Source organism: Pisolithus orientalis (genome assembly GCF_024613125.1).
Source record: "Pisolithus orientalis strain OTSU chromosome Unknown F5J12scaffold_4, whole genome shotgun sequence".
NCBI lineage: Eukaryota > Fungi > Basidiomycota > Agaricomycetes > Boletales > Pisolithaceae > Pisolithus > Pisolithus orientalis.
In genome coordinates, this window is record NW_026260785.1 from 780614 (window position 1) to 793451 (window position 12838).

The 12838-nt window shown below is 50.9% G+C and overlaps 4 protein-coding genes across 4 annotated transcripts; 2 read left to right on the plus strand and 2 right to left on the minus strand.

Moving 5' to 3' along the window:
* Positions 1 to 141: 141 nt before the first annotated feature.
* On the minus strand, positions 142 to 3715 carry F5J12DRAFT_714436 (uncharacterized protein; the record flags this gene model as incomplete). Its single annotated transcript, XM_051740892.1, has 10 exons — positions 142 to 286; positions 338 to 387; positions 442 to 762; positions 815 to 937; positions 988 to 1046; positions 1097 to 1597; positions 1647 to 1821; positions 2014 to 2653; positions 2692 to 3148; positions 3196 to 3715. 10 exons carry the CDS (start codon positions 3713 to 3715, stop codon positions 142 to 144), a joined length of 2991 nt encoding a protein of 996 aa, XP_051603557.1.
* Positions 3716 to 4041: 326 nt separating this feature from the next.
* On the plus strand, positions 4042 to 5170 carry F5J12DRAFT_805926 (uncharacterized protein). Its single transcript, XM_051744573.1, has 5 exons — positions 4042 to 4368; positions 4426 to 4498; positions 4548 to 4701; positions 4761 to 4974; positions 5028 to 5170. The coding sequence occupies exons 1-4, from the start codon at positions 4073 to 4075 to the stop codon at positions 4892 to 4894; spliced, it is 657 nt and encodes a 218-aa protein (XP_051603558.1). The 5' UTR covers positions 4042 to 4072; the 3' UTR covers positions 4895 to 4974; positions 5028 to 5170.
* F5J12DRAFT_383584 (glutamate-tRNA ligase) lies at positions 4757 to 8187 on the minus strand. Its single transcript, XM_051739150.1, has 10 exons — positions 7774 to 8187; positions 7554 to 7716; positions 7155 to 7492; positions 6946 to 7104; positions 6691 to 6899; positions 6472 to 6639; positions 6309 to 6415; positions 6091 to 6256; positions 5890 to 6046; positions 4757 to 5837 (listed from the first exon to the last, which is right to left on the minus strand). The coding sequence occupies exons 1-10, from the start codon at positions 7975 to 7977 to the stop codon at positions 5238 to 5240; spliced, it is 2271 nt and encodes a 756-aa protein (XP_051603559.1). The 5' UTR covers positions 7978 to 8187; the 3' UTR covers positions 4757 to 5237.
* Positions 8088 to 10925, plus strand: F5J12DRAFT_805929 (uncharacterized protein). Its single transcript, XM_051744574.1, has 5 exons — positions 8088 to 8197; positions 8248 to 8542; positions 8595 to 8984; positions 9044 to 9116; positions 9163 to 10925. The coding sequence occupies exons 1-5, from the start codon at positions 8184 to 8186 to the stop codon at positions 10779 to 10781; spliced, it is 2391 nt and encodes a 796-aa protein (XP_051603560.1). The 5' UTR covers positions 8088 to 8183; the 3' UTR covers positions 10782 to 10925.
* Positions 10926 to 12838: the final 1913 nt, after the last annotated feature.

Sequence of the window (12838 nt, forward strand, 5' to 3'; positions counted from 1 at the left end):
GTTACAATGCTGGATATCAGTGTTAAGAGATGTAATGATGATAAAATACGGTAGTAAGCAACGGGGAATCGTCCATGCACACCAAAGCCCACGAGTTCACGACCTCCTCAACCGGAAATCACGTCCCCGCTTCCTGTAGGTTCAACGGTAGAGAGTAACGAGACGTTCGAGCTCTTGGACGACTTCTATCATTGTGGGACGTTCTCCAGGATCCTGGGCCCACATACGCTCTATCAGATCGACAATTTCAGGACACCATTGCTTCTTTAAGCCGCTAATTGGAGGCCTGTGTTTGAAAAGTCAGACGCTGATACCACAGGGTCCCCAATCAATATACCTTTGGCGTTTGGCACCGACTGCTTCGTAAATGGCGTGTTCATTCATGCCCTGTACACATGCTTAGACACCCTTCAACCGGAAAGAAGAGTTGACCGGGCTAACCTCCCATGGAAACTTCTTGTTCGGAAAGTGCCACTGTAGTACTTCCCAATAGACCATTCCACACGAAAACACGTCGACTTTGTGATTGTACTTGGGGTGAGCGTGCCAAAGTTCCGGGGCTTGCCAATTAACGGTGCCAACTAGGCTGCGCACCATCGAGCGCGTCGACTGCTTGACCTTAGCAAGCCCAAAGTCAGCGATCTTGGCAATCCCACGAGACGTTATTAGGATATTAGATGATTTGCAATCCCTGTGAATCACAGATGGTTTGCGCATGTGCAGGTATTCCAATCCACGTGCAATATCAAGCATTATGTTCAACTACGAGATGGAGTTGAAGATTTAGAATATGGCATGAGTGATGTGTACGCACAACTTTATATAGAGATGGAGGAGAGACATTGCGAACATAATCAAAAAGATCGCCATTTGCGCAAAGCTCGCTGACGATCATGACTGGCGACTCGCGCGGGTTCTCAGGAAGGGAAACTCCAAGCTACCAGAATTTCTTCAGCGGATACTTAAGAGTTAACTAGACAGACGCACGAAACGGACAATGTTTGGGTGATTAAATCCGCCCAGCAGCTTCAGCTCTTTGATGTCCACTAATCGCGAATCATTATCACGCGAGGACAACAACAAACAAACCACGTACTAGAGCTCAACTGGTCTCGGAATTCAGCAATGGCAACTCTGCGACCCTTGAAACGACCAATGTACACGTCTTTAAATCCACCACTGCCAATCTTTTCAAGTTTAGTCAACTTATCCGGTGGTATTTCGCGGTCTTCTAAGCCCAAGCTCTCCAGATCCAGCTCGAGTTCCGGTTCGGGCTGGGTGGCCCCAACATTAGAAAGGGGTGGTGTTCGGGGTTCATCTTGATGTATGCGTTGCAACCGCATCAGTACAGGAGGAGTCTTACTCTTGCTCTTGGTGCGACGACGCCCACGGACGCGAGCAGTAGATGGTGGGCGCACTGTGCCAGCAGAGGATGGTGACGAGAAACCATTGTCGTGACGATCCCGCCATTGTAATAATGACTGGGCCAGTTGAGGCTTGGTGCCAGCAACATCTAAATCTCGGGTTTCGCAGAGACGTACGAGGTCATCGCGTCGCAGGCGCACTAGGGACTTCTTTGTGGCAAGGGTGAGATCGACTAGGCGCAACTGTCAGTGTGGATCACGTTCGGGAAGGCGGGGACGCACAATCGTCATGATCCATAGTTTCATCTTCCTCCTCGTCAACACCTTCAGCACACTCAGCGTCCAAATCCACGGACTCGGTTTCCAAGTCAATCTCATCCTCCTCGTCATCTTGTTCCTCGGTGTCATCGTGTGGAACTTCACCACCCACTACTTTTCCACTCCGTAACTTACGCGGCTGGCACCCCGCTGGGGTCACGAGACTAGCAAGATATTCGCCATCCTCCTCACCACGCTCAGAATCGTCTAGGTCATCCTCTGCGTTCTCCTCAACCCCATCTTCCTCGACGTTTTCTTCAGCTTCGTCTTCCTCCAAATCTTCCTCAGCTCCGTCTTCCGCGATATCCTCCTCAGCTCCGTCTTCCGCGACATCTTCAGCCTCGTCTTCTTCCGCATCTTCCTCAACTCCGGGTTCGTTCGCGAGCTCCTCCGGTTCATCCTCATCATCACCTTCGCCTCCGTCGTCGGTTGGTGACACACGTTGTGTTCTCCGCGGCCGTAGCCGTCTCTTTACGGGTGTTTGACGACCCTGAGGCGGTGGCGTTGGAGAGGGCGATGAGATCAGTTCATCTACCTCCTCGTCATCTTCCATTAATTCCTCTCCCGTTTCTGAACTTGTTTGCTGCATACACCGCGTTCTGCTTCTGGCCTGACGCGGTGTCGCATCAGAGTCCTTTGCAGCAGGATGTGTTGCTATGTCACCGTTCGCTTTGTCCCTACTCCGAAGGCGCCTTGGACTCGCAGTGGAAGGACCAATTTTCTTCTCCAATTCCGACAGATCAGTGAGTTCGCTCTCCTCAGCTGAAGGGACAGGATATTGTACTTCGACATCCTCGTCGAATCCTACTTGCTTCACCTTGTTCTTACTTCTGGTATGGGAACCTTGTGATGACACGCGCTCCTTGGAAGATTTACTCCTACGACGACGTGTCGCAGGAGGTGATGGCAAAGCGTTGGCGCAGCTGGGTGGAGGAGATGAGCGGCTAGAAACGGACCGGGCATTTTTCCGCCTACCACAGTTAGGACATCCGTACTTAGCTGATTCAACAAGGCAACACACCTTGGAGCACCATTAAGATCAACTTTAACCTTTGGCATCGCGTTGAGCCCAGCAGGGCTTGGGAGTACGTTGCATTGGCCCACGGATAAACTACGCATTTTGAGCGCGCGGGCATCCATATTAATCACACAGTTGACGGTAGCACGCCGCCTGAGTCCGAATGGCGAACGATATTTGAGTGCAATGTCGGTCTCTTCATCCCCGGCAACGTTGCCGTCATCGGAAGAGTAATCGCTAGAGATACTGTCAGGCCTAGCCGGAGGGGACGAAGGTGGAAGCGATGCGACGTCGTCACGCGCTGCGACAATGGCTTCCACCAGCTCTGGCTTCGTAAATGAGTCTGGATCATCTACCAGCCCAGCCGCATTGTAGAGACGAACAAGTTCATCCCTTCGTAGACGCAACAGTTGTCTGGGAGGAGCCTCACTGATGAGGTATTCATCGGCTGCAGGACAATGAATGAGGCAGCATGAGGGATGACACATAACTTACATGATTCCGCGTCATCAGAGTCCGCATCGGAATCACCCGCTTCTCCCCAGGGCGGTTGAGAATCGACATCCATTGAGCCTCCTTCATCATCACTTTCCAAATTCTGAGATGTATCGGATTTAAATTTTTTATGTCTTCCAGCATCACGCGTCGGTCGCCCATGAGCGTGTGTGCTCTCATTAGCAGATACGACGCGTTTTCTCTTGGAGCCAATAGAGACGTGAACATTCTGACTGGCATCGCGCATGTTACCCTTGTATAGAAGGTTCTGACGGGATGGCAGCCTCCTGAGGTTTGGCTGAACGGTCGCCAAGATGGGACGGACTGAGACCGCAGTGTCGGAAGAAGAGGGAGACGCGCGCGAGGCGTGGGAATTAACCGAAGGGTGTTGAATTCTGTTCACGAAAGCGAGAGCGCGTTTCGCAGCGGACAAGTGGCGGAGAGAATACTTTCCGCTGCGAACTTTGGAGCTAATTGGCGACGATGTACTGACTCTGTGCGGTGAACGACGTTGGGCCATTCCAATAAGCAGGACTATAAGGGAGCCTGATTACACCGAGACCAAGAGTACCCTGTCAACACGCGTGCGGGCAGACTGATGAGCAAATCCACTCGCAGCCAGTTCCTCCCGGATATGTAGAGATGCGCTATTGCCGCTGATTGTTGCTGTGGCCGCCGTTGTCGCCGTCGTCGTCGTCACTGAAGACTAGTAGTCTTTGGTTTATTTGACTCTGTGTTGACCCCTCTTCACCCCTCGCCACATTGCAAACAGGACCAAAGAATGCTTACATAACGCCTTCTGATAGAAAGAAAATAGAAATAGAAATACAGTCGCCTGCGATCGAGAGCTTTCCCGTCTCCCCGCATATCTGTCACGATGCTTTTCAAATTCACCAAGTCAGACATCCTCAACTCTTCACTTGTTCACGCAGAGACTGGTGCTCTTGGATACACCATCCTCACCCGTCCCCACTACATCCGAGGTGACGATAAGGATTCAGACACCGAGAGCGAAGACGACTGCAGGGACACCCGCAGGACCGCCATATGCAACAAGGCTGGATCGGTGGTGGCAGAAATAAGGTGGAAGGGCTACCAGCCCATCGAAATTGTCATCGGGAAGGAGCGCATGTCTGCCAAGGGCGTATTTGGACGTCAGAGCGGTATCCTATCGTACGTTCTGCCCTTTCCTCCCCGCTTACTTGTCCTCATCCTCGAGTCCCCCCCTAGTGGAAATATTCTCGGAATACCTACGCGATTCGATACAGAGTATTTCTGGATGGCCTTGCCTGAAGGACTCACAGTACGCTGCCTTAGACCTTTACTGGCGAGGAATTACTCAACCTATCCAGCTTCTGGATCATGGCACTAACCAAGTCAAGGGACAATTTCACACCAACAGTCTACGTGTTGGTGATCGCTTGTTAGCGGCGCCAATATCGGGGCTGGGTCATGACTACCTTGAGTTCGAAGCCCATCCCCTTGTGTCAGTAGAAGAACTCATCGGTGGGTCCATTTTGATGTCCGAAATATGGATATTCCTTTGTAATTCTGTCATGTCTCAGTTACCTTCATACTGGTGGAGGTACTCCGACGAAGCCGCTTCCATCCTTACCCAGGTGATCACGATCGCCCGAAAATTTGGAGGGCCACATCACTGGCCAATTTGCGCCGGCGACTACGGCGAACTACTTTGTAGAACAACCAAGATATACCCCCTTCTCTCCGTCTTTGTATCCGTAACTACTCCCTCGCCGCTGTATGCGTTTCTCCTTTTAGGTGGGATACCCAAGTCAGTTTTTTTTCCGGTACACGGTTCCGACGTTCAACAGATCGTCATTCATCGCGTTCTGTAGTGATTCTCGGTGTTGGAATCCCGATGCACCCAAACAGGTGCTCCCTTTGTATGTGTAGCTCTTTCACGTAGCCTTTCAGAGTCTGAGGCGTAATAGACGTCATCAGGTGGATGTATATAAGTAGAAGTCAAAGAGAAGGACAAATGCGGTTTGTATATCACGGAAACCGGTACCTATTTTATCCGGTCACTCATATACACTTTTGACTTCATACATCTTGGACGAGATAGAAGTCGTGGGTAGCTCTCCGCACACTTTTGCGACCTCATACATCTTCGATGCTGGCCGCGGCTCAGCGTCCGACGATGCCGTCTTGGGGGTAGCGGCAAGTGCCTCACGACTTGCAGTATCCTTCCCTGCTGCCTTGCTCGCCAAATTCGCAGCCCGTCCATCAGGTATCTTGATAAACTCCAACTTTCCATCTTCTCCAGCACCGTCGAAGATATAGTACCCCTTCCTCTCGAACTGCATGATGTCGCCCTTCTTGAGTGCGTTCGCGTTTGCATCCGTGAACGCAGCTTCGCGGAACTCGCTAACTGGAGTGACGAAGTCCTTCACATCATCATCTTCTTCGAGCTTTTTCTTAGTGATGAGGTAGTCGTAGTCAAGAAGGGTGATATCTATTAAAGGATGGGCGTTCGTGGGTTGTGCGAGCCACGTTATCTTCTTTTTGGTTTGACGGAAGTCCCCTTCGAGATGCAGGTCCATCGTAAGTGAGGTGATCTCACCGTGTGGGCCAGTGGTCTTTGAGTGAACCACAGCATTGCCCCAGTCCATGAGGGTGATCTGACAGAAACATGTCAAAATTCTACACCGTAAATGCGCCAGGTAGCTGCACCTCTTCGTTATCCTCAAATGATGCGGCATCCTCCTGTTCCATTAGAATAGTCTTCGTATACACAACGTTCTTTTGCCCTATCGTTGGGTCTTTCTTGTGAAGAGGGAGCTGTTTCACCTCCGGCAACTCTGGCGCGCCGTTGACGATCACAGGAACACTACGGCCATCAGCAAGTGCACCCACGCTGAGGGACACACGTACATATTGTCTGTGACAATGGCCCACAATCGTGGTGCGATCGGGTCAATCACCTTCTTGTTGATCGCCCAGATAGAATCCCACTCCAGAGATACGATGGCTTGTGAAGGTCCTTGTGCCAGCATGAATTGCGAGAGTGCTTCGACCGTCATGCCGCGACGGCGAATCCCTGAATGCATATGTTACTCCTGACGATTCAGAGTCTAGTACATTCGACTCACCTCGGATAGTTGGGAACCGTGGATCATCCCATCCTTTTACGAGCTTGCTATCAACAAACCAGTGAAGTTTCCGTTTGGACAGTAGTGTATAGATGAAATTCAAGCGGCTTCGAGTGTAAAGCGTCAATATCTCTGACAGGAATTCGGAACCTAGTCGACGAACCTGTAATCCCATATGTTCACGGGACGGAGGCCTAGTGCGTCAATCATCCAATGATACTGCGCATTCCGTTCGCGGTATTCGTTCGTCCGCAGAGCGTGTGTTACACCCTCGATCGAGTCCACGATCGGACACGCAAAATCGTACGTTGGGTATATTTTCCACCGGTCCCTACAACGCACAGGTATAATCGAGGTCAGTAGAAATTGATATGCCACTTACCCTGTTCTATGATGAGGTATAAGGTTGCACCGGTAGATCACGGGGTCCCTGAGAGCCTTATTTTGGTCATCCACGCTAATCTTCGCTCGCAGGCACCAGCGCACGCCCTCCGGAGTACCAGCTTTCATCTCGGCGAAATGCTTTAAATTCTCCTCCACTGAGTCATCGCGATGTGCGGAAGCAATACCCTTGCCGCGTTCCTCTCGCATCTGCTCCAAGTCAGTCATTCGTTCGCGAAGAAAGAATCGGGCATACTTGAGCTTGTTCCGTGTCATCAGTATAAGCCTTCCCCGCCTTAATAAGTTGGATTGCGAGATCGTAAGTAGTGTCAAAGTAATCCGACGTGTGTGTGATGCTGTCTCCTTGGATGTTGAGCAAACTCAAATCCTCGAGAATAGTCTCCTCAAACTCGGTCTAACATCAAATGAGCTCAGAGATGGTAATTTGAAAAAGACAACAAGCACCTTCTCCTTCGTTGGGTTTGTGTCATCGAACCGAATGATCAACTTCCCGTTGTACATCTTCGCGAAGTATTGGTTCAGCATGGCAGCTTTAGCATGTCCAATATGCAGGTATCCACTAGGTTCGGGCGGGAAGCGCGTGACCACTTCACCTTGCTTCGCATTTTGCAAACCTAGGGCGAAACTTGCCGCGGTCTTATTGTTCCGCGCCTTATTTGCTTTGGCCGCGGTGACGCTCGCGAGAGCAATCTGGGTTGTTTCGAGACTTTCCAGATGAGAAAACCAGCGAAGTGCGTGGACGTGCTGCCCATTCTTGAGCAGGCCTAATGCCCTAATCGATGCTGAAGAGGAGAAAAATGGATAAATATTCAAACAGCAACGTATGATAAACCAGTACGTCACCTCTCATCGCTCCCCAAAGGAGCCAGTCCACCGCGATGATGTCGTTGGTCACAAGGAATGTGCGATAAGCGAGATGATTGTCGATCGAGTCCAGGACAGATAGGATGTCGGGCACTCCTGTTACAGTGGGTAGTGTCCTCGCCAATTCAGAATATGTCGCCGCCTGCAAAGATATTCTAGTTTGTAACGTTAAAATCCGAACAAACCGTCCAAAGCTTACCTTGGGGCTGTCCGCATCCAATCCTCCTGCCTTGGCCAAAGCATATACTATCTCGTCCTCAGCAGTGTATTGGACACCATCCAAAGCCAGCGTGACACTGGTTGCAGACTCATCGTAGTTCAGGTCTGCTTTCTGGGTGTAGGTCGCGATTGCGATCGCGGCGTAAGGAAAGGGCGTGGTCTTCGTCGAGAGAGTGAGAGACATGGCGGGTGCACCTTGGCTAGATCGATTTATTTTGTTATCAGTAATGAATCCCCTGTCGTCCACTAAAAACTAGGTTGGCAGGTGGCGCATCGTGAAAACTGTTTTGGGTGACCACAAATGACTCGAGTCCACTCAGTCAAGTCGGGTTTAGCGGCCTTCAATCCTGCATCCTTCACTGTTCCTGCCGCTCACGAACGATTCCTGACATGGGTTGTATGCTGTACGTCGGTCGATCTGTTTGGAGGTATACACTAATATCGTCCTTCCTAGCATCGACCCTTCTCAAAAGTACCAGCCGTACATCCCCCTCCAGTTCGATGGGCGAAAATGGCCCACGAGAACTTTTCAAAAGGCTCCCATCTGGCTATCCACCGATTTGCGTGATGGAAATCAGGCGCTGGCCAACCCCATGACCGCCGATCAGAAGCTCACTTTCTTCAGATTGCTCGTTAAGTGCGGTTTCAAGGAGATCGAGATCGCCTACCCTGCTGCCAGTGATACCGACTTCAATTTTGTCCGTTACCTCATAGAACACAATGAAATCCCCGATGACGTCTGGATCCAGGTCCGTAAGGATGAACGTAGTCAGGAGCTCGAGGCTGACGCCATGATTACAGGTTTTAACACCAGCGCGCGAAGACCTCATTCGCCGGACGTTCGAGTCCATAGTTGGTGCAAAACGTGTCATCATCCACATGTACAACGCAACGTGTGCATTGTTCCGCAGTGTCGTCTTTCGCAATTCCAAAGAGCAGACGATAGACCTTGCAGCGTCCCACACAAAGATTGTGCGCGACCTCTCGGACCAGTACGCTGCCTCATACGGTACATTGTTTCGATACGAGTATAGTCCGGAGACATTCTCCCAGACTGAAATCGACTTTTCCGTTGCCATTTGCGAAGCAGTCAAAGCTGTATGGGGGAAGGCGGGCCCTGGCGATAACAGAATTATTTTCAATCTCCCTGCAACGGTTGAGGTAGCTCCTCCCAATCACTACGCTGACCAGGTAAGTGCTAGATCTCGGCTGATATCCTTGCAGTTGTTTGACATACGCACACTATCCAGATAGAGTACTTTTGCACGCACGTATCCGAGCGTGAGCACATAGTTGTGAGCTTACATCCTCACAATGATCGAGGTATGCTGCAAACTGTCGCCAAGTTTATCACTTAACCCTTCGGCAGGCACGGGTATCGCTGCTGCGGAACTAGCCGTCCTCGGTGGAGCTGATCGAATCGAAGGGTGTTTATTCGGAAACGGCGAACGGACTGGAAACGTCGACATCGTCAACCTTGCGCTGAATCTGTACACGCAAGGAATCTCTCCCAATCTCGATTTCAGCGACCTTCAGGGCATCATCGATATTGTGACCCAATGCAACGACATACCTGTTCATCCCCGCCACCCTTACGCTGGCGAACTCGTTTTCACGGCATTCTCCGGTTCTCATCAGGACGCTATCAAAAAGGGCTTCGAGGAACAGAACCAGCGTCACGCACGTAACTCCGCCAATGGCGAACCGCAGATGTGGAGCATGCCTTACCTTCCGATTGACCCAGCTGACCTGGGCTGCACATACGAAGCGGTTATTCGCGTTAACTCGCAATCTGGTAAAGGCGGGATTGCATACCTCGTCAAGCAGCATCTCGACCTCGATTTACCTCGCAAGATGCAGATCACATTTTACCAGGTTATTCAGGCCATAGCTGACCGCGAGGCTCGGGAAATGACAGTAGAAGACATAACAACTGCATTCCGGAGCACCTATCACTTTGGTGGCCCGAAGTACGAAGGAAGGCTAGCGCTGAAGTCCTTCAATATCACTACGGAGCCCTCGACTGATCCCATAGATGAAGAAGAGATCCGTGACGAGCACCGCCACTTCGACGGCACTATCAAGGTCGACGGTGTTCTACGGGTTGTTCGAGGCGACGGGAATGGCCCTATATCTGCTCTGCTTGACGCTCTCCGCGTTCACCTGGACGTAAACCTTACTCTTCGCGAGTACAGCGAACACACCATCGGGGATGGTCAAAATGCTAGGGCTGCGTCATACATTGAGCTGGTGGCTGCGACAGACAATGTCAAAGAGGCGCGCGGGACCCCCCAATCCTGGTGGGGCGTGGGTGTCGATTCTGACATTACTGCCTCGGGTCTGCGGGCTGTACTCAGTGCCGTGAACAGTGCGATTGGTGATCGTGTCTTACCTGAACTGAAGCTCAATGTCGGCTTTAATTCCACGACGGGACAGGCTGACATCGCAGATGCCATCGTTAATTCTCTGGGATTGCAGTTGCCGCGACGTTTTCAGGCTTCATTCTTTCAAGTTGTTCAGCGTGCCACCTTCGACTCAAGCGGCCAGATATCACACGACAGCCTCACACAACTGTTCAAGGAGACGTATGGTTACGAAGTCCCACACTGTTCACGCTTCGAACTTTTATCCTTTAACCTTGAAAAGCTCACCGAGGCTGGCCGCCGTCGTATCTCTGTTGAGTTGCTGATTGACGGTGAGGTCCAACAAGTCACAGGAGAAGGAAATGGTCCACTGTCGGCGGTGCTGGCTGCCCTTCATTCGCAGATCAAGGGAACCTTTTCAATTCGAGAGTATTCCGAACACTCGATTGGTGAGGGTGCGGAGGTGACAGCAGTCTCCTTTGTGGAGTTGGTGTACGAGGTCGAGGGGAGGTCTAAAAAGGCAACTGCCTGGGGCATTGGCCATGATTCGGATATCACTGCCTCTGGGTTAAAGGCTGTTTTGAGAGCTGCCAGCAGCATTGATGTGATAGGTGGGACGGTTTGAGCTGTTGCCTTGTCTTTGTACTTTTATGTATGTACGCTTTATTCACTGCGGAAACGAGATTTTAGCAGGGGGCATAACCGGATTCTCCAAATGTAGATAATCCGACCTTGATTTTTTTTTGTAAGATATAGCTATTAGTCTGAGTAAAGTCCGACTCAACGATTTTTGAGTAACATATCCAAACAATCCGACGTAGGCAAGATCCGAATATAGGCAATACACCAATAGCCTGACCTCTCGCACGTGCATTTCCCCACCCCGACTATGCTCGACTCCATCGGCCATAGTCCAACTATAATACCATCGGAAGAGTGGCTCTTGCCACCCTTGCACCCCTCAGAAAAAATAATGGACTTTGCGAAAATTTTCCTTGGTCTCCAAGTTCACCGGTTTGCCATGTACACCATGAACCAACCCAAGGTATGTCGTACTCAAGTCCTCCAGCCTATCTACTCACCTCCAAAAGTTCCATATCGATGCTAACCAGGTGGTTCCAACCTCACAAGCTGACGAAACCGAGTTTGTTGGTCCCCCGACAGTCATCAAACGTAGGCCACACATCCTTCGACTTCATGTCCCAACCAGCGTCCAAAACGTTACGCTCTCTTTCGAGCCAAACTCCCAAGGCCCTGTGGTATGTGTGGCTAATTACCGTTCATGTGTCTTCCACTCATGGCCACACACCAGACCATAGAAATCTCCCTAACGACGATGTCACCAGAGCTTGGCAATGATACCTTTTGTGCAACTCAAGTGTGCGTTGTCGACTTCGGTGCTAACGTTGGTACTGGTGGGGTTAAGTTGGAGGCGGAAGTACGTTTTCGTGCAATCTTTCATTATTTGGAGGTCGAAAGACTTGTCGGGTATGGTTTTTAATTGGAGCTGTTCCCTCTGGCTCTATTGCATGTCGGGTGAGCGCTTGCAATTCTCATATTATTCACGCACTACCAGATGATACCTTTTCATTATTAAAGACACGCTCGGCGACTTCTTTAATGAACATGTCATTCAGTTTGTCGTCTACGTTGCCGAGCCAGTTGGGGCGCCAAAGACGTGTGCTGTCACTCGTCGATATGAAAGGTTCGTCGTTCTCGAGTGGTTTGATAGCAGCAAGGGCTGCGATGCGGTTTCTTTTCATCCCTTCACACTCGATTCCACACATGTGAGAGAAGAGCGGCTGGATAATAGACTGGTGCCCGGTGAGTGCGCACTCCGATACTGAATGATAGCGTAACGTACCTTGAGAACAGAATGGTCATTTGAATTTGTTCTCGACGAAGTATGCTTCTGTTGATCCACACATTTCTCCTGCAGTTCTCTAAGCATTTGCTCGACAGTTTCAAGGCGCGAAACGAGAGATTCAGTTGCCTCCCTGACGCTGGTAAGCTGTTCTTCCATGCTGGTGTTGGCCTCGCTGAGGTGTTTGACATGAGCCGTGAGTTGTGCAACTGTAGCATGCAAGCTAAGCTGGTCTCCTTGGTAAGATCCAGTTCGAGAGCGGGATGCTGAATATAAAGTCTGATAGTCTTCCATTGGCGTCTCACTACGTCCTCTGCCATTCGACTGACTATGGGAAGGTCTTCCAGCATACGAGAAGGACGTTTCGTCACGACCGTTGACACCCCCATGGTAAGGAGTGAAGCCAAGATGTTGGCTTGGTTGGTTTCCTCGGTGTGGATAGGATACCTCGTCCTGCGATCCCTGTGAATCGACGGCACTGGTCGGCTCCATCATATCAAAGGAGAACTCGGGTGACAAGAGCTTGGCAGATAGGGTGAGTTGATCGACTGACAACAACGGTTAGTAGTGACTGACTGATGGTCCACCGTGGTCTCTTCGCTGAGCAGGGCCAGGGCCAAATGGATCATCTAGGCCTGGCGCAGAAGGGAGGCGAGTGCCCTGCAGGGTGTTTGAGGGCGCCATGTTCATCTGTGGTACGTGATGTCCACGCGTGATGCTATTAATATTCTGGCTCAATGACTGGGATCCAGGTATCGCTCCACCACTCGGAAGTCTTTGGCGTTGAAGGTGCAAGGAGCTGGAGGGCGTCATGTGTG

What these genes read in the sequence shown, in the direction of transcription:
- F5J12DRAFT_805929 (XM_051744574.1), top strand. An exon ending in CCGATGACGTCTGGATCCAG is followed by an intron (nt 8,543 to 8,594) that starts GTCCGTAAGGAT and finishes CCATGATTACAG; the next exon opens with GTTTTAACACCAGCGCGCGA. An exon ending in ACATCCTCACAATGATCGAG is followed by an intron (nt 9,117 to 9,162) that starts GTATGCTGCAAA and finishes ACCCTTCGGCAG; the next exon opens with GCACGGGTATCGCTGCTGCG.
- F5J12DRAFT_383584 (XM_051739150.1), bottom strand. Translation starts at nt 7,977, where the DNA reads ATGTCTCTCACTCTCTCGACGAAGACCACGCCCTTTCCTTACGCCGCG. An exon ending in CCTTTGGGGAGCGATGAGAG is followed by an intron (nt 7,493 to 7,553) that starts GTGACGTACTGG and finishes TCTCCTCTTCAG; the next exon opens with CATCGATTAGGGCATTAGGC. An exon ending in CAAACCCAACGAAGGAGAAG is followed by an intron (nt 7,105 to 7,154) that starts GTGCTTGTTGTC and finishes ATTTGATGTTAG; the next exon opens with ACCGAGTTTGAGGAGACTAT.
- F5J12DRAFT_805926 (XM_051744573.1), top strand. Translation starts at nt 4,073, where the DNA reads ATGCTTTTCAAATTCACCAAGTCAGACATCCTCAACTCTTCACTTGTT. An exon ending in CCTTGCCTGAAGGACTCACA is followed by an intron (nt 4,499 to 4,547) that starts GTACGCTGCCTT and finishes CAACCTATCCAG; the next exon opens with CTTCTGGATCATGGCACTAA. An exon ending in GTCAGTAGAAGAACTCATCG is followed by an intron (nt 4,702 to 4,760) that starts GTGGGTCCATTT and finishes GTCATGTCTCAG; the next exon opens with TTACCTTCATACTGGTGGAG.